General features: G+C 40.0%; 1 protein-coding gene across 4 annotated transcripts in view; it reads left to right on the forward strand.

Annotated features, from left to right (window-relative positions):
* The window catches only part of DAAM1 (dishevelled associated activator of morphogenesis 1), a 162,006-nt gene that overhangs the window by 95,143 nt on the left and 48,420 nt on the right, over window positions 1-18,443 (forward strand). For all 4 annotated transcript variants that reach the window (XM_036115789.2, XM_036115791.2, XM_036115788.2 and 1 more), the window contains 2 exons: window positions 11,987-12,058; window positions 17,488-17,582. In XM_036115789.2, the coding sequence (XP_035971682.1) occupies window positions 11,987-12,058; window positions 17,488-17,582 (167 nt within the window). The remainder of the gene's footprint in view (window positions 1-11,986; window positions 12,059-17,487; window positions 17,583-18,443) is intronic.

Consider the following 18,443-nt stretch of genomic DNA (forward strand, 5'->3'; position numbering starts at 1 on the left):
GGAGAGTTAATAATACTTGGCTGTTTCTTTTTATCATGATGAAAAAAGGGAGTAAAGTCTACAAGTGGGCACAATTCTTTGTAACTGTACTTGTAATAACTGAGAACCTATTGTCAGAAGTTTGTGATATTCTAAGAAACTCTCAGTGCTAATGTTTGAAAGCATATTCTCATCGGTCTCATATGTCCTGTTTTCATGTCTCACTAACAAGGAAAGCAGAAGCTTTGTTCTTTTATCCATGTGTTCTAACACCTAGTACAGTGCCTAGGCCTTTATAAAACTCAATAAATATTTATTGGATGAGTAAATGAATGAGAAGGAAAGCAAATGACTCTTTAGATTCAGTTCAGCTCTGAATTTTTGGGCATTTTGAGCAGAGGGATTCTGCTCCTATTGTGCCCTTGAGAAGTCCTGCATTCAACAGTATAGTGTCCCTACTGCTCTCAGTGTAGGCTATGTGTTACTCTTAAATGGTGTTGGGCTCCAGACCAAACTATTAGGGAACAGTGGTCGGGTATTATAGCTTTTTTTCTGGCTGGGGAATGGGAGGGATTAGGAGCAGGTCTAAACTCACTTGAGCTCACAGCTTTTTGTTTTTCCCCCCTCAAATGAGCTGTGCAAGAATTCTTAGAAATACCCCGACTATTCATCCAACAAATTTCTGGGGAGGATAGAGGACCGGTGTAACAGTGGGTATAAGGGGGACAGAGTAGAGTGGTCTCAGTGGTTTCAAGTCAGAAACTCAGTGATACACAAATAGAAACCATGCCACACAGCCATGGCGAGGCAACGGAAACTGGCAGATTGAGGTGAAGTGGTCAGGAGAGGATAGGTGTTCTTGAGCAAGAGCTTTGGGCAAGCCTGAGCATCTGGGTAATTTAGGTGTGAGGAGCCTAGAGCAGATAGAGTGTTAGTCATACAGCTTGGCTTCCACATCACATTTTTATAGATTGTGTCCTCTTCATCCAGGAAGTACTAGTCATGCATCTGTTATTCTGCTAGAGTGTAGTTATATTGAAATGGGGGGAAAAATGTACTGAAAGTTCTGTCTGTAGCACTCTTCAGAGTGTTCTTCACTTTTTACCATCTTTGAGCTATTTAAGAAATCTGAAAAATGTTTAAAAAAAAAAAAAAAACTAGTAGCAGTACAATTGATTATGTCCTGATGACCATTTTTGCATTTATTTGCACATACATAATTATATACGCCTTTGCCTTTAGATTCTCTTTTGAACCTGTTGTAACATCTTACTAGTTCCCTCATTTATTAATGAGTTCAGCAAAATCTTTGATACCAGTTCATGCCATGATTTTACCTTTTAAAGATTATCCTCTATCAATATAGAATTGTAAACTTCAAGAATTGATAGAGAAGGGGCTAACTTATTTTAAATGATCTGAGATCTTGAATCATATTTTAGACTGGAGTACATGATATGATAGCAGGAGGCTCTCTGGGAAAATGTGCATCATATATGGATTCTAGTGAGTTTTTTTATATCTGGAAAGAGCAGAGCTCGGGGGTCAGAAGAGGTGTTAAACTTCACACTCGTACAAGGAAGAAATTCCTATGATGTTTGAAAGGATGATGTACAGGACAGAAGCAAGGGCAGGATAAGTGGAATCCAAACACTTGAAAAGCAATGATCCAATAAATGAAGCTTAAACTTCCCAGAAAGTTTCTCAGCAGCTAGTGAGCCTAGGTCCTATTCACCCTTTTTTAAGTCTGTTAACTTATATTTGTGTTTTAGAGATAAAGCATCCTCAATCTTATTAAGACCTATTTTATTATTGAGTTTATGGCCAGTGTTGTTACAATATATGTACTTAATAAAATAATGAACTACATGTGTTTTACTGTGCTTCATGAGATATGTATCTTTTATTCTAAATCATAAATGTTATTTGTTGTGAACCATCAAGAAAGCAAGAACTTGTGTTTCTTCTTGGGTAGATATTTTGGTCAGAAATCTTCCATGTGACCTCTTAGAGACTGTCTAGAGTTACGCATCAATGACACGTGAGCAGATCCCTTTCGGGGATTTAAATGTATTTGTTGGAGTTACTTTTGCAAAGAGTAGACATGAGGGTGTGATAAACTTATGGAAAATTTGAGATTTACTTATGAATTGAGAAGATAAACTTTTGCTATATAGCCAGTGGAGAATTTTTGGCTTGGTAAAGAGAAGACTTTGGGAGGACATAATAGCTTTATTCAAACTGTTTAAATATTTTCAGGGTTATTGTTCATAGGAGAAATTAGACTTATTCCATGCAGTTCCCAAGGGCAAAACTAAGGCCAACAAGTTCTTGAAGTTATAAGGAGACCTCTGTCAATTCAGTCTAAGGTGAATTTTCTAACAGTGAGGGTGCTGGTTCCAAACATTTGTGGACTCTTTGAAGCCTTCTCTCAGAGAACATAGGATCGATCACCTGCTGGTGACCTTATATGAGGGACCCCCTGTGAGGGGAAACTTGGACTAGGGTGTCTCTAGGGTCCGAGACCTTGCTATGTAATTATGTGATGGCTTTCCTTAAAAACATACAGATGTTCAGCAGCACCAGGAAAAATGGGGAAGGAGATTTGCTCCTCTGACATGGTTCTAAATGCTAAATATGAAAGCCATTGTTACTGCACGTCAGCCTCCAGTCTTTCCAGAAACTGACTGACATTCTGAGGCTTAGGAGGAGGTGTTGGGTTTCCTGGCAGATGCAGAAGCTGCTGTTCTGTAATCATTCTTTGTGTGGGCCCAGCCGGATTTGGGCAGCAGACCCACTTGATGTGTAATTGTGCCAGTGGCCAAACAGTGTGACCAGATTGGCAGTCCCAGGGACCGCATGACTGTCTTGAAATGTGACAACATAGGAATTAGTCTTTGAAACCAACTGCCTGCCTTCGGCAAGCTTCAAATGTAGGGTATAGTTTTAGCCCACTGCGAGGGGCTGGAGGGAAGGCTGTTGGAAGGACTGAGCAACAACGGTCTCAGGAATTCCAGGTCTGTGGACCTGCCGCTGCTTCTCTTCCCAGTGAAAGAACAAGACAAAGATTTGGAGGCAAAGCTCAGACCAGATGACGCTATGCTACTTTAAAGATTTCATTAATTCATTCATGAGAGAGAGAGAGGGAGAGAGGCAGAGGGGGAGGGAGAGAGAGAGAGTCCCAAGCAGACTCTCCACTGAGTGCGGAGCCCAAGACGGGGCTCAATCTCATGACCCTGAAATCATGACCTGAGCCAAAACCAAGCGCCCGACGCTTAACGGACTGAGCCACCCAGGTGCCCCTATGCTATTTTTTAAAAAGTGGGATTAAACTACTTTTCAAGGAGCAGTGAGCTTGGGAAGATGGTGGACTTTTCAGGCATGGTTAAGTCCTGCTGCTTCTCTAGAAAACAATGCAAGTTACCAGGCAAATTCCACATTGTGAGCTGATCCTAACTTGGGGCTGGGCTTTACTGGAGATGGAGTGGCTTCCAGGAGAGGAGAAAACCTGGGAAATAATTGATGACCAAGTTGGAACTTGATGCATTCCCGCCTTCCTGAGAGCCAAGCTTGTTCTAGCATAGGGCGTGACGGCCTGTGGCCCATGGGCCAAATCCAGCCACTTAAATGTTTTTGGTAAATAAAGTGTTACTGAAACATGGCAGTGCTCCTCCATGTAAGTGTTAGCTGTAGCCGCTTTCACACTGTACCAGGGCAGAGTTGAGTAGTTACAAAAGACTGTGTGGCCCCTGAAGCCGAAGACACTTACCTGGCGGTTCACAGAAGACGTTTGCCAACCCCTGGTCTGTCAGGGTAGTCCCTGCTTCACCATGACTGTCTTTTGAGAAGATGCTGATTACAATATTACTGAGCCAGAAGGGAAAGTCAGCAGAAGTTATCAGTAAGGACTTCCAAAAAATATTTTTCCATCTTCCATCTTCCCTGCTCTTCCCTGTTCCTTGGACCTGTTCCTCGGCACCTATTTCCTATCATTCACTTGGGTTTAGTAGATGACACACCCATCAGGGAGTCATACCTAATAGAATAAAATATTTTGGCCCATCTGCCCCTTTGTCCTTAGTATTCTGTAAAAATTCTAGGAACAGAGTAAATTTAGTTAACATCTGTTGCGTTCGTTAGTATATGGGGCTGGGTCCATGAAAAACAAAATAGCAATGACAATGGCACAGGTAGCTATTTTGATCATTAACAAGGATGGGATTTCTTGATCCTACATATGATCAGAGTTAACATGTTTTCTAGTACCATTTTCTTCATAAATGGGACAGCTTTTTATTAGTATTTAGTTGCCTTTGTCCTATAATAAAAATTATCAGAATGAATTTTATTTTGTATTATACTGAAACAGTGCCTTTCTGCTGTTGAAGTTCATTTAGTTTTAATATGTCTCTACTATTTTTGAGTTGGTGGTACTATTATACATCGTTAGAGGATTTTTAGCCAATCTAGACAGTGAAAGGATGTGTCTTTCACAAGTATTTTCTAAGAACCTCATAGGTTTGTAACAGTGAACGTGGAGATTTATGACTTTAGTTGACCAAGTGCATATTGCTTCAGCCTGTGATTTGTGGTCTAGTGAACAACCACAGAACATGTTCTTTGCAATTAATTGACCTTTGTACAACCTATTTTGGGTCTTACTAACAGCATCTGAAACTGAAGAAAAACTCTACCAGTTCTTACATATTATTACTTGGAAAATGATCCTGTTAAAAATTTGCCCTGTGGTAATTTCAAAAGAAGTTATTCTTAAAGACTTAATTTTTAAACTGTGCTTTGAGTCTCACTGAAAGACTTTAGCTGTTACTAAGAAATTGTTTGCCACACAAATATGTAAGTGTGGAAATGTTGAAAATTTTAGCATCTTTCAGGTACATAAATCTTAGTCCAAGTCATAAAATTCCTTTACATGAACATTTGATATTAGGGTTGTAGTGTGTTATAGAAATAGAAAATCTAGTGAGGAGACAATAGGGAAATGTTTTTACATTTTGCTGTGGGGAACAGAGGAGTGCCCCAGGTGTAGAGAACAGAGATATCCCAAATGTTGCAGGATCATGTTAATACAGATCATCTGAAAAAGTAAAGCACTTGTCCTAACAGAATATACAGTGCTTTAGAACTTCTATGAAAATAGTGCATGTTCGTGGCAAAATAAAAGTTTGAATTATACAAAAGTTAATAAGTAAAAGACCTACCCAGAGGTAGCCATTGTTCAATTTTCTTGTGTTTATTTCCAGAAATGTTTGTATGTTAAGTGTACATTTTTTTTCCTACAGATGAGAAATGATATTCGAAGGCATTCCTCCCTGCCCTGCCCCCTCATACTATATTTGGTCATTTTGAATGTGATTACATAATTCTACTTCATTCTGTGTTACTGCTACAAAGTAATTTATTCAGCCATCTTCCTTGCCATATATTTGTTCACTTTGTTACTTGCTGACTCAAACAGCACTGCAGTGAAAAAGGTGTAAATATATAATTGTGGGCTAACTCCCTGAAAGTAGACTTAAAGGAAGGTCACAGGCTGTGTGTGTGTGTTTTAAATTTGAGCAATTACCGCCAAATGTACCTCCAAATTTTTATAGTCCTAGCATAACAAGGACTTAGAGTGGCCATAGCTGGAGATTCTGGAATAGTATCCTTATCATCCTAGCTAATATTTTTCAAGCATGTTCTGTGTGTATTGTTCTCAGTGCTTTCTTTACTTGTAATAATCTATTAAATCCTCACAACGACCCTATGAAGTAAGCACCCGTTTTACAGATAAAGAAACTAAAACTGAGTCACATAGTGAGGTTACTTAACTTGCCTGCCTATAAGTAGTGAGTGGCTGAAGATTCAAATATGTGTCTGTTGATGGTGATAGAAAAGGGGAACACAGCCAGCTTGGATTGGTAGAGAGAAATGATCATGACGTGAGAGACAGAAGTCTGGGGCTTAGCTGTGAATGTTTACCTCAGAAGGAGTACAAAGAAATAGTACAGAATTTATTACGGGCAAAGTGATGTTGAGGAAAAAATAAATGCGCTCTTATGCATTTAAAGAGAATCGGAGAGGATCTCTTGGAATTTTTTTCACTAGCCACTGACCAGAGATTTGGAATGAAAAAATGTGCCAGTTGAAAATGAGGCCAAGTTAGAAAAACTATGTATTTCTTTATCTTCTAAATGAGTTGGTTAATTAAAGCCTGATTTAAAGAAAAAAAAGTAAATGTTTTTGTTTTTTTTTTAAAGATTTTTATTTATTTATTTGTCAGAGAGAGAGAGCACAAGCAGGGGGAGCAGCAGAGGGAGAGGGAGAAGCAGGCTCCTCACTGAGCAAGGAGCCCGATGTGGGACTCGATCCCAGGACCCTGGGATCATGACGTGAGCTGAAGGCAGACGCTTAACCGACTGAGCCACCCAGGTGCCCCAGACTTTTTTTTTTATTAAGGGCCAGATAGTAAACATTTTAGGCTTTATGGGTTATACAGTCTCTGCTGATACTCAACCCTGCTGTTGGACCCTGGGATCATGACCTGAGCCGAAGGCGGACGCTTAACAACTGAGCCACCCAGGCATCCCAAAAACTAAATGTTCTTGAAGGTCCCTTGTGCTATACCAGTTTCCTTTTCTAGCAAAGGGGTTTTTGTTTTGTTTTGTTGTTTCTTCAGAATTTGAGACAATGGGAACAAAGTAGATAACAAGAAAAGAGCTTCAAACTAGTTAGTGCAGGCTGAAAGCAAAGTGAAGTGTCAAGAGCCTTCATCCAGTAAGAAGGTTTGTCCACCAATATTCTCTTACACATGACTATCAACCTACCAAGGAAATAGAATGAGTTGGATTAGAGAAATAGTAAAATTAATGTTGGGGTTTTTTTTTCCCTGTCCAATTACCCTATAAAAGAGGTAGCTATTGAAATAAGTCAATCAGAGAAAGACATGTATCATATGACCTCACTGATATGAGGAATTCTTAATCTCAGGAAACAAACTGAGGGTTGCTGGAGTGGGGGGTGGGGTGGGAGGGTTGGGGTGACTGGGTGATGGACACTGGGGAGGGTATGTGTTCTGGTAAGCGCTGTGAATTGTGCAAGACTGTTGAATCTCAGATCTGTACCTCTGAAACAAATAATGCAATATATGTTAAGAAAGAAAAAAAGAAGAAGAAGAATGTAGCAGGAGGGGAAGAATGAAGGGGGGGAAATCGGAGGGGGAGAAGAACCATGAGAGACAATGGACTCTGAAAAACAAACTGAGGGTTCTAGAGGGGAGGGGGTTGGGAGGATGGGTTAGCCTGGTGATGGGTATTGAGGAGGGCACGTTCTGCATGGAGCACTGGGTGTTATGCACAAACAATGAATCATGGAACACTATATCTAAAACTAATGATGTAATGTATGGGGATTAACATAACAATAAAAAAATTAAAAAAAAAAAGAGGTAGCTATTTAAAGTTAAGTATTTTGTAATTGAGTCACTGAAGAACATAAATTTAAAAAAAAACAATCATTGGTTTTAGAAATTGGGCCCTCAAACTAAAGACAGTGCACACTGGTTTTCCATGACACCTCACTATTAGAGTTCTGTAGAATCTTAGAGCTTATAGGGACTTTAGAAACAGTCTGGTCTTACCTTCTCAATTTGGAGAGAGAAAAATGAGGCCCAGGGATACTAAACTTACCAAGAAATGCCAACTGAGTAAACCAAAAAGTAAATTCTGGAATCTCATCTTCAGATGGAAAATCTGGTCATCTTTCCACCATCCCATCGCTCTGAAAATAAGTGATATTTGCAGATAATATCTAAAAACAGTAATCAGAAGATTTAACAAAATAAAATGTTTATATCAGTTCAGTGCTAATTATTTAATAGACCTAAAGATAGGCATATAAACATAAATGTTTGTAGCACTTTTAAAAGGGATCAAAACTAGATTTTAATACAAATTAACCATTCTGTAGGGAGAATGAAAAAGGATTTAATGTGATTGCTAGAATTTGTATTCTCATAGGGCAAAACCTTCTCTAGATGTCATTTAGTGTTACAATCCATTTTAAGAGAAGGAAAAACAGCTTTTTTAAAGAATAGAACGAAGCTAATATCCTTGCTTACTAGAGAAAAGTTCTAATAGAATCGGTCAAGGCAGTAGTCAAAAGCAGGGTTAGATGTGTATGGGTTAGGGAGGGATTTGTTTGCAATTCCAGTGTCTGGAACTGCTTAGTGCTGTTAGCTCATCTTTAAGCGCTCTTGAGAAATCCCCATGAAGATGGCTATTAGACTGGTGTGTAACAGAACAGGAGAACAGGTTAGGGAAAAGCTTCATAAATGCTGTCTGTATGCACACATATATATATAGATAAGGCATTGATAGAGGGGCAGAAGAGGTCCCACAGAAAAAGTCTGGAGAAGAGGGATCAGAGGTCATCCATGTAAGACATCAGACCTTAGAACAATATTCAGAATTAGAATAATATTCAGAAATGTTGAATGTAGCAAAGATAGCAATAAAGGTTTAGGGAAAAGTAAATTCATTTTTGGCCACTAACCATGTTTGAGTTTCTTTCCTTTTTTTTTTTTTTTTTTTTTTAAGATTTTATTTATTTATTTGACAGAGACACAGCGAGAGGGAACACAAGCAGGGGGAGTGGGAGAGGGAGAAGCAGGCTTCCTGCCAAGCAGGGAGCCTGATACGGGGCTCCATCCCAGGACCCCGGGATCATGACCTGAGCCGAAGGCAGACGCTTAATGACTGAGCCACCCAGGCGCCTCACCATGTTTGAATTTCTCATACAGTAAAGTGGTTAGGAGTGAAAGGCCAGCTTTGCACTAACTGTATATTGCTTGTGATTAATCTGAGGTCTAATCTTAGGAAAGAGGTTGCCCTGATTCTTTCCCACTGCCTCTGAATTTCTAGCAAGATGACCTTTGGCAACTCACTGGTCTTCTCTTTGCCTCTGTTTCCTCCTCACTAAAATGAGTGAAATAACAGTGGCTACCTCATCCGGTAGATTACATGAAGAACACAGTGCTTAGAACAATTTTTTTAATGTTTGTTCATAAGCTATGAATGTGTTAGATATTACTATTGCTTCCATTACAACTAACGCAGTCTATACAATCTTGTTTATTTTTCCACTTGTTTCTTTGTAACAAAGAAAATAGAGGGGAGGCAGATGGCTCAAAGAGTAACACATGTTAGAGGCTGGTAACACATAGGACCCAGTTGCTTTCCGGGAATATCAGACACCTCGACTTTCATCAGCAGTTTCTTTCATGGACTTCTTAGGAGAGAGTCTTCTCCTCAGCATGTCTCGGTGTCCAGTGCTTTTGAAGGAACCCCCACCCCCTGCAAGAACAATTGCATTCATCTATTTCTGGCCTGTGGCTCTGCGTAACTATAGACTCTAGCAGCCGCACAAAGTAGGAGCCGAGAATTGATGCACAGATGTGTTTCACTTGGCTACTGGAGTGCACATCTGTATAGAAGGACCAGAATTGCACAGAGGAAACTGGAGACACATTGCCAAAATGAAGAACCCTGAGGATCACCCCCAGGAATATAGTGATAACAGTACTTTTACGAGAAGCTTTTACATACATTAGCTCATTTGATATTCTCAGCACTGAAGCATGTGAAATAAAAATGAAGTTTTCTTTCCCCTGTTTTGACTACAGTATCTAGGTCTACTCTTAATATGTTTACATTACTAAAGCATTTCCAAAGTGTAAAGATTTCTCTCTATATACTAATCTTCAGCTTCTAAAATGATCTCCTGTTCTATTAACCATGACAGTTAAGCTTACAACAGACAGACTCTCAGGGGACCCCAGACACGGGACAGGATTTTGTTGTAGTTTTGGAAACTTGCCCTAGTTTGAGGGACTAGGAAGATCTGGCACCTTCTATTTGATTTTATAGGTTCAAATACCGTTGGCTGTCGCTGTGGGTTTTGGCTTGCTGAATACATTGGTAACAGCGGGGTTTTGCTAACTTTAACACTCCATTTTAGGAGGAGACAAGGGTTCAGCATTTACACTGCCATTGTAGCTAGTTTATTAACATGTTATATTTAAGCAATATATTTAACCGAGGACTGTTCTAAAAACTCATCAGATTTCCTCAGCTTTTTAAAACCATGCGAGTGTAACGCAGTCCAACTTCAAAGCTGCTGCTATAGCCGTTGTCCCCATCATCTGGCTCATTCAGTCTCCAGATGAAATTCGTGCAACTGCTCAAGTTCAGGTATCTGTTACTGCCAGCTTTTAAGGCACCGTAAGCACTACTTACTTTGCCTGCTTTTTGTGACTACTTAACGAATAGTTTTGAAATTACGTTTCTTTTATCTCGCCACAGTAGACGCGCCTAAAAAGATTTGCTTAGAAAAAGTGTTTTTGAGGTCAAGTATAGGGCTGAAATTAAAAGCCCCGCCTTGAAACTGCTGTCCCAAAGATTGGGTTCTGACATCAGTAAATCGGTAGTAACTGCTTCGTTGTCTCATAGCAGCTACGTGCACCTGGCCCAGCATCTTTTCCAAGGGCACAGGGGATGTCAGTTGTACGGAGGTGCTCTCTGAACGTGAAGCTAGAGAATGCCGAAATTTTCCTCTTCGAGTCTAGTTGATCACACAGATGACTTCCAGCCACTTAGGTGTGCAAACATGCCTGGAAAGCTCCAACTACAATGCCGTCTTCGGATGGACTCGGTGTTGGCATGGAGCAGAAGCCACAGCCCCCTGATTTTGGGGGGAAGTGAGGGCTCAGGCTGGGGGCTACTATCCACAGAAGCCCTGAGGGCCCTGGTGCTGGCTTCAGGCCACCCTGTTTTGTAAGACGAAAGACTGGCCAGAGCGGTTTAGGAAGGGTTCCTGAATTCCTGGGTTCCAGTTCCCGTCAGCTCAGATGCATTTCTCAAACTCACAAGCTGTCACAGCCTGAGGGCTGGGCCTGTGAGTAATGTATGTTCATTTTACTACTTTCCATCCAGTGTCAGGCTTTATTCTACCTTTTCATCGGAAGCAGTACCTAGTTTTGGTTACATCAAATGAAACCCTTCAAAATTTTTACTTTTTTCTGGAGTCTGAATAAACTAACTAAAATAGTCTAATTAACAACTGGCCAAATCCTATGGTCATTTTTAAAGACAATTTTCCTTCTTTTGTGGATTTCATCCAGACAAATAGTTGAGCAATGCTGTCCTCAGTGCCTCACAGGACCTAGAGATCCTTTTTCCTCACAACAAACACTGTGCCCTTCCCAATGTTATTGTGCCCCTGAAGGAAAACAATGTCGTATCATAGTGTGGCTAAGTTCCCATTTAAATTCCCCTTTATAGTCAATAATACTGTAAAAACTTTTTTTTTTTTTTTTAGAGAGCGAGCGAGTGGGCGGGCAAGCCGGGGTGGGGGTGGAGGGGCAGAAGGAGAGGGAGAAAGAGAATCTTAAGTAGGCTCCATGCCCAGGGCAGAGCCCCACTCAGGGCTTGATCTCACGACCTGAGCTGAAATCAAGAGTTGGACACTTAACCAACTGAGCCACCCAGGTGTTCCTACTGTAGCAACATTTTATGGTGACAGATGGTAACTAGGTTTATTATGGTTGCCATTTTGTATCATATATAAATGTCGCATCACCATGTTGTACCCCTGAAACTAATACAATACTTTATGTCCATTGTTCTTCAATTTTTTAAAAATATAAATTAAAAAAGTGATAAAATAATAAGTTCCCCTTGATCCATGGTTCAGAAAATGTCCCCTTTGTCATACCTAACTCATACCTAACTCTGACTGTAACTCTGTCTTGTCCCTAGGTGAGTGAACAGTCTGATGATCAGAGCCAACATTTGAAGACAAATATCTTCTATCATTGTCTTCTAATGGCTTATATAGGTCATTGTCTAGATGCTCTGAAAGTCAGATGTGCTTATGGCCGTTGTGTGTATATATCTGGTGGTATATTACTCTTTTTTTTTTTTTTTTTTTTTTTTTGCTTTCTGTTTAGGATCAGGAAGAAAACAAGGGAGCAACAAGTTGGCCTGAATTCTACATCGATCAGCTCAATTCCATGGCTGCTGTAGGTATACTTTCTGCTCAGTGGCACACAGTTTAAAATGCAAATTTAGCACACAATTGCACAATAAATTCATTTGAGTAAGAACTACCAAATGTCATTATCTTTCCAAACTCCATTCCAAACACTCAGTGTTGGCGGGGAGGGGCAGGGGAAGGAGGGCAGCAGTGGTACTTGGCAAAATGATTTTTTCCAGTGTGTTTTACATAAAATCAGCACACACTAAAATATATGTGAGTTTAATGTTGTAAGAGGAAATGTAATCTAAATCTGGCTTATGTTCAACTTTAACTTGCAGTTGCTCTTACCAGTCATTTGGAGCGTTGTTATAGCAGTACTCTTCTACAAGTTAATACCATTTTAAAATAATACAATGAAACTATTCCTTCACTGTTCTCCTCCCATTCTCCTCTTCACCTCGGACTTGCTTAGTTACTAGATTCTTGATTTTACAGGGCAGCCAGGTACTCTTTCACTCCTATAAATAACAAAGGGAGTTTATTTAATAAGTGGTGAATAAAATACATAATAATTATGCTGAGATGTCCTTGGGAAATCTTTGGTTAAGTAATTGCTTCAAATGCATTTTCAGTGCCTAAAATACGCCTTCTGATCACATGGATGTCTGTGTAATGTCAGCATTCTGAGCACCTTAAAGGGCACCTATTGATCCCAGCTAAAATATGCAGCAGAAAACAAATCATCAACCTTTGAGCCTTAGTAAATCAGATCCTATTCATGTCGATAAAAACTGGCGATTGCCTGTGGTGCAACAGTGTTTTCCTCTGTGGGTACGCTCATGATTTTAATATCACTCTGTTAGATTCAACTTTGAGTTTATAATATCCAAGCACGATGGTAGCTTCCATAATAAATACTTTTCTCTACCTTTCCTTTTCTTCCTTCCCCAGGGTCTTTTTGGAGAATTAGCTACTTAACACTTGAGGCAGACATTTGAAAAAAAAAAACATTATCTAATATTTTGTTGCTGCTGCAAAAGTTAAAAACTGATTAGAATATGTGAATCACTCACACTTTTTTACTAAACTTTCAGAGACCTTGGCTTCTAGTAACTTCCTCTTTTCTAGCTTTTTCTTTGAAGATATTTCTTCTGCTGTTGCACAATGAATAATAAACAGCCTAGTAAATGTGAACGGGGCTGTATAAATTATAGAAGAAACTGCATAAGCTTTTGCCCCGAGGATTTCTAGTCTAAAAGCACGGCAGAAAATAACATCCAACATCCTTATACAAGGCATCCTACACAATGGCAAAGATGAGAAAAGGGTGATCTCAGCAGTTGTATAAATACGTTAGCAAAGTGTGGGGCTTGTGACGACCATCAGGGATTTTTCTGTGCACAGCCTAAGCAATAATAAGTTAGAGCCATTTACATTTCCTGCGTGTGGAGGTTAAGTTCTAAATTCTTGTTCCTGGCTGTTAGGGAAAAAAAAGAGCTTTGGGGCAGGCTGTCTCTCTTTCTGATTAAGTCAGCATTGTTTGATGTAACAAGGGAAGTTGCTTCTTCGTTAATGAATTCACTTCTGTAAATGGAGAAGTGCTAAATACTATGGCATTTTCTTTTTTTCAAATTTTGGGGGCAATTAGGTTAATTTGTCCTTTAGTGACTTAACCCATGCCTTGTATGGAGTCAGCCTGGCTCATTTCCTGCACAAGAAGGTCTGTGATGTGTGCTTTGAGCCTCCTTTCTCCTTCGGCCAGCTCCTTGGACAACCCCATGCTGCATTCATGAGTCATCTACATTTTAATTGTATTTGCTTCCTAATCCGAAATCCTTTCCGAGAGTATCTCAAGGCAATTAAATTGTCAGTCATTTTGCTATTCTTTATGTGCTTAACACCTAACAAAGCTTTCTAATGCTCCTTTAAGGACAGAGCTGGTATCTTTCTAGGGTTAAAGGTAAAATGCAGTAACAACTCCTGAGTTAATGAGACCTCAGAACTCCATATATAACGGACAAGGAGGTCTGATGAGACCAAAACCCTATGCTGAATTTTCTGTTTTTCTCACCAAATTTGTTGCCACCACCTCCTCCTGTGGTTCTGGCTGGTCTCTCTGCTAACTGTAGTGGAGAATTCCCAATGACACACAGCAGAGAGCCTGAGACATTGTCCCTGGGGACTGGAAAGACATACAGTTCCTCCAAATCGTTTCATGGCCCCACAGCTCAACTTGAGCTCTCTAGCTTAGGGATTTGTTCAAGGGGATTTATCCACATTGTTATCGTCCTTTGTCTTCAGCATCACTAGCAACTACTGCTCTTGAGCGCGCAGCATGTGACAGGCAGTATAACAGGCACTTTACGTGTTGTTTTAAATCCTTCACAAGCACCCCGTGCTGGAAGTGCTATTTATAGAAAGGAGTCTGGGACTTGGAGAAAGGTTACCTTGCCCAAGGTCATCTAATTAGGAACAGTAGAGCTGGAATTTAAACCTATCAGTCTGAGCTCAAAGATTCCATTCTAATTTGCCTCTCACTCAGTTTTTAAAACGCTTTGGCAAGTCAGAGAGGCCTGGTAAACCACCCCCCCCCCCCCCCCCCGCCCCGACCTCCCGACTTTTCTGAGGTGGGGCAGGCATCTGTTTTCTTTAGTGCTTCCAGAATCTGATGAACAGTCCAGGTTGAGAACTACAGCACTTCCTGGTCTACAAAGCCATTTGTGGAACAAGTTCAGTTACTTTACGTAAGCTTCTTAACAAGAATGCTTTGTTCTTTAAAGGACCCCGGAGTGATCTGTTGGCTTTTAAAGAGTGAAAAACAGTATAATAAAAGTACAGCGCAACAGGTTCAAGAAGGACCTGGGCTTCCTTTGGATGTGGCTTCACCGTGCGCTCTCAGGGAGGAAGGATGTGAGGTGAAGTTCAGCGTGCTTAGCAGACTGGCATATTGATTTCACACCAGTGAAAGGTTTCCAGCAGGAGCTTAGCTCCGGACCCCCAGGCAGGAATGATGTCGTGCCTACTTTGTATCTCTCTCTCAGATCTGCGTGTTCCAGTGTACACCTTAGTAGCTTGTATCAGAAGATGCTCTGCCAGGAGGCACTTTGTCCTTTGCCCACTTCTCAGGTGAGCAGGGATCTAGTAAGTACATAGAGCTCCCAAGGAGGCCACCACAAGCCTCACCTGAGTATGCCAAGGTGCATACTACATGGTTGGCCTAGCAGCTATCTTTAGAAAGGTAGGCATGTCTCCTCTTTCTGTGAAAAACTGCAAATCAAGCCTTCTTCCTAAATGTGAAGCTTGAAAACTTTAGACTTCATATAATTTATTTTATTTTGAAAAGTCACATTAGAATATCACATTCATCTGCATATCCTCAGTTTTCTCAGTATAACGAATACAATCTTTGATTCAAATCTAATTTTATCACATACAGAAAAGAGTGTGTCGCCTGAAAGGAAGGTAATGGTCCTTACACTGGGAAAGGAAATTCTAATTCAATTTTCTTGACTTTTTATAAATCTCCCAGCTCTACTAGTGAGAGACTTAATGTAGTCTGTCTTTATTCAGATGTTCCACACACTCCAACGTTAAAAGAATAAATACGTACATCTTTCTTTGGTATTAGTGAGCCATAATAAGAAATGTGTGTCTTTAATTTGGGTATAGTTTTGTGTGATTAAGCTTAGGGACAAGCAGTGATGTTCATAAATGGCTTGATTCTGAGCTGCAGATTCAAAGTGATTGCTTCAGAGTCTAAAACGAGTTCAGCTGTGCCATAGGAGATTAAACATACTTGGCTGGATTCGGGCTGAATTTTCCAGGGAATGGGTCTCACAGAGCCGTGAAGAAATTTATTGGCTATTTCTGCACACAGCTTCTTCCCCTGCCGTCCTCTGGTCACAGCTGTCCAGGCACATCACCAGCAGGAGGACAGTGTCAGCGGAAACAATAACACGTTTGAAAAACAAGACTTTACTGATTCTTTTTTTTTTTTTTTTTAAGATTTTATTTATTTATTTGACAGAGAGAGACACAGCGAGAGAGGGAATACAAGCAGGGGGAATGGGAGAGGGAGAAGCAGGCTTCCCGCGGAGCAGGGAGCCCGATGTGGGGCTTGATCCCAGGACCCCGGGACCATGACCTGAGCCGAAGGCAGACGCTTAAACGACTGAGCCACCCAGGCGCCCCAAGACTTTACTGATTCTTATTTCAGTTGCCTTAAATGATACTGATATATTTCTTTGTTTGGAGCTTTAACCCTCCTAATTGTGAAGTCAAATTTAGGTTTTAGTTAACATTTAGTTACTTACTACTGATACTATTAACTTGAAAAAATGAAGTAAAGTCACCCTTTGATGATCTGTGGTCCTGAAAGAAAGGGAGAGGTTGGATCATTGAGACACAGGGATAAGAACCAAACTTTTTTTTTCCCCAGTACCCCAGCCTATTTCCCAGCTATGCATTTTATCAGAATTGGTAGCAGGTAAGGAAACGGAGATCTTAAAAAAAAAAAAAAAGAATAGCATGTGTTCAGAATAGGATGATGGCAAGGGACCAGTGGTTCTGTGGGTAGAGGCTCCTGAGGCCATTAAGACTTGAGGATACTTTCAGTACAACCAGTTGATCATGGGCTTAAAGGAATGGAAAATACTTTTTCACAAAGATAAACCTTACTAGCATCCATGACTGTAATGTCAACTGAGATCTGTTTCCTTAGAGCCTTGTTCTTCAGAGTGTGGCCCATAGACCTTGTAACATCAGCACTGCATGGAAACTAGTCAGAAATGCAGCATCTTGGGCTTCCCTCCAGACACACCAAATCAGAACCCTCATTTTAACAAGAGCCCCAGGAGATCCATGTCTACATTAAAGTTTGGGAAGCATTGCTCAAAAATCCCCGGTAGGGAGGGTGTAAGCACCCCACCCCCTCTCTCACACACACACTCCACAGCCTAATTTCCAAGTGATGTTAAGTATTTACTCTGAAGGAATTGTCCATCTTAGTATCATGTCCGATTTGATTGTTCCTGTTAAATAATTTGATGTAACACAAAGTGTAAAAGATTCTACTTTTCGGCTTGAGGATTCTACAGACTGCCTTGGTTTGATAGTGTGATAATGTTACTAACTTCAGTTGCCAGAATGCTGTATTTAACTGCAGATCCAACCCTCTTTCTATCAAATATAAATAGTAATGTCTTCATCAGAGTGTAGTTATCTCTACTGAAGATTCTAAACATTTCTTAAAGCTTTATCTAAATTTTGAAAAAACTTTCAATAGAGATAACAAATCTGGAATTCTTAGTACTTTTGCTCTATATTTTGGTTTTATAGCAACCCTAGTCATAGATTTACTGATTGTTTATTTGTATTAAAAGTGATATTAGCATATAATCTGTGGACTTGTCTTGCTTATACCCTAATTAAATCATAGAATTTGAAGAGGTAACTTCAGTTTTCTTTGCATAGAGAAAATCTCTCCTGGCTTTAGAGAAGGAAGAGGAAGAAGAGAGAAGTAAAACTATAGAGAGTTTGAAGACAGCACTAAGGACAAAACCAATGAGGTAATTCTTTCCTGGGTAGCATGTATTACTTCTCTCTCTTTTTTTCTTTTTTCTTCTTCTGTCCTTTCTTTCTCCCTTCTTTCCTACCCTACTTTCTTCTTTTTTCTGCAATAGCCAAACTTTCAAGGAAGTCTTAAATTAAAAGCATTCCGTTGGATCATGGGTGAAATACTTTAATCATTGAACATTCAATAAATTGATTTTCTTCAACTAAAGATACACAGACAGCTGTTAAGATGGCTAAAATTTAAAAAGAGACTAGCAAGTGTTGGTGCAGATGTGGAGAAATTGCAACCCTTGTACATTGTTGGTGGGAAAGTAAAATGGTGCAGCCACTTCGGAAAACAGTTGGACAGTTCCTCAGAATGTTAAACATAGTGTTGTCCTATCACTGGACAATTCTACTCCTTGATATATAGCCGAGGGAACAGGAATGTTCATGTTAACAGTATTCATAATGACCAAAAAGTAGAAACAACCCAAATTCTATCAGCTGATGAATGGATAAATAGAATGTGATATATCCATACAATGAATTGTTATTCAGTCCTAGAGAGGGAATAGACTATTGATAACATGCTAGAACATGGATGAGCCTTGAAAATATTTATGCAAAGTAAAAGAAGCCAGATGAAAAAAGACAACATACTGCATGATTCCATTTATATGAAATGTCCAGAAAAGACCAATCCATACAGACAGAAAGATTAGTGGTTGCTTAGGGTTGGGGAGGGGGGGAAGTGGTCTTTTGGGGAAGACTAGAGTGTTCTGAAATCAGATGATGTCAGTGATTGCACAGCTCTGTGAAATTCACTGAATTGTATGTTTGAAAATATGAATTTTATGGCATGTGAGTTATAT

Source organism: Halichoerus grypus, chromosome 8 (genome assembly GCF_964656455.1).
Source record: "Halichoerus grypus chromosome 8, mHalGry1.hap1.1, whole genome shotgun sequence".
In the NCBI taxonomy this organism is placed as follows: Eukaryota; Metazoa; Chordata; class Mammalia; order Carnivora; family Phocidae; genus Halichoerus; species Halichoerus grypus.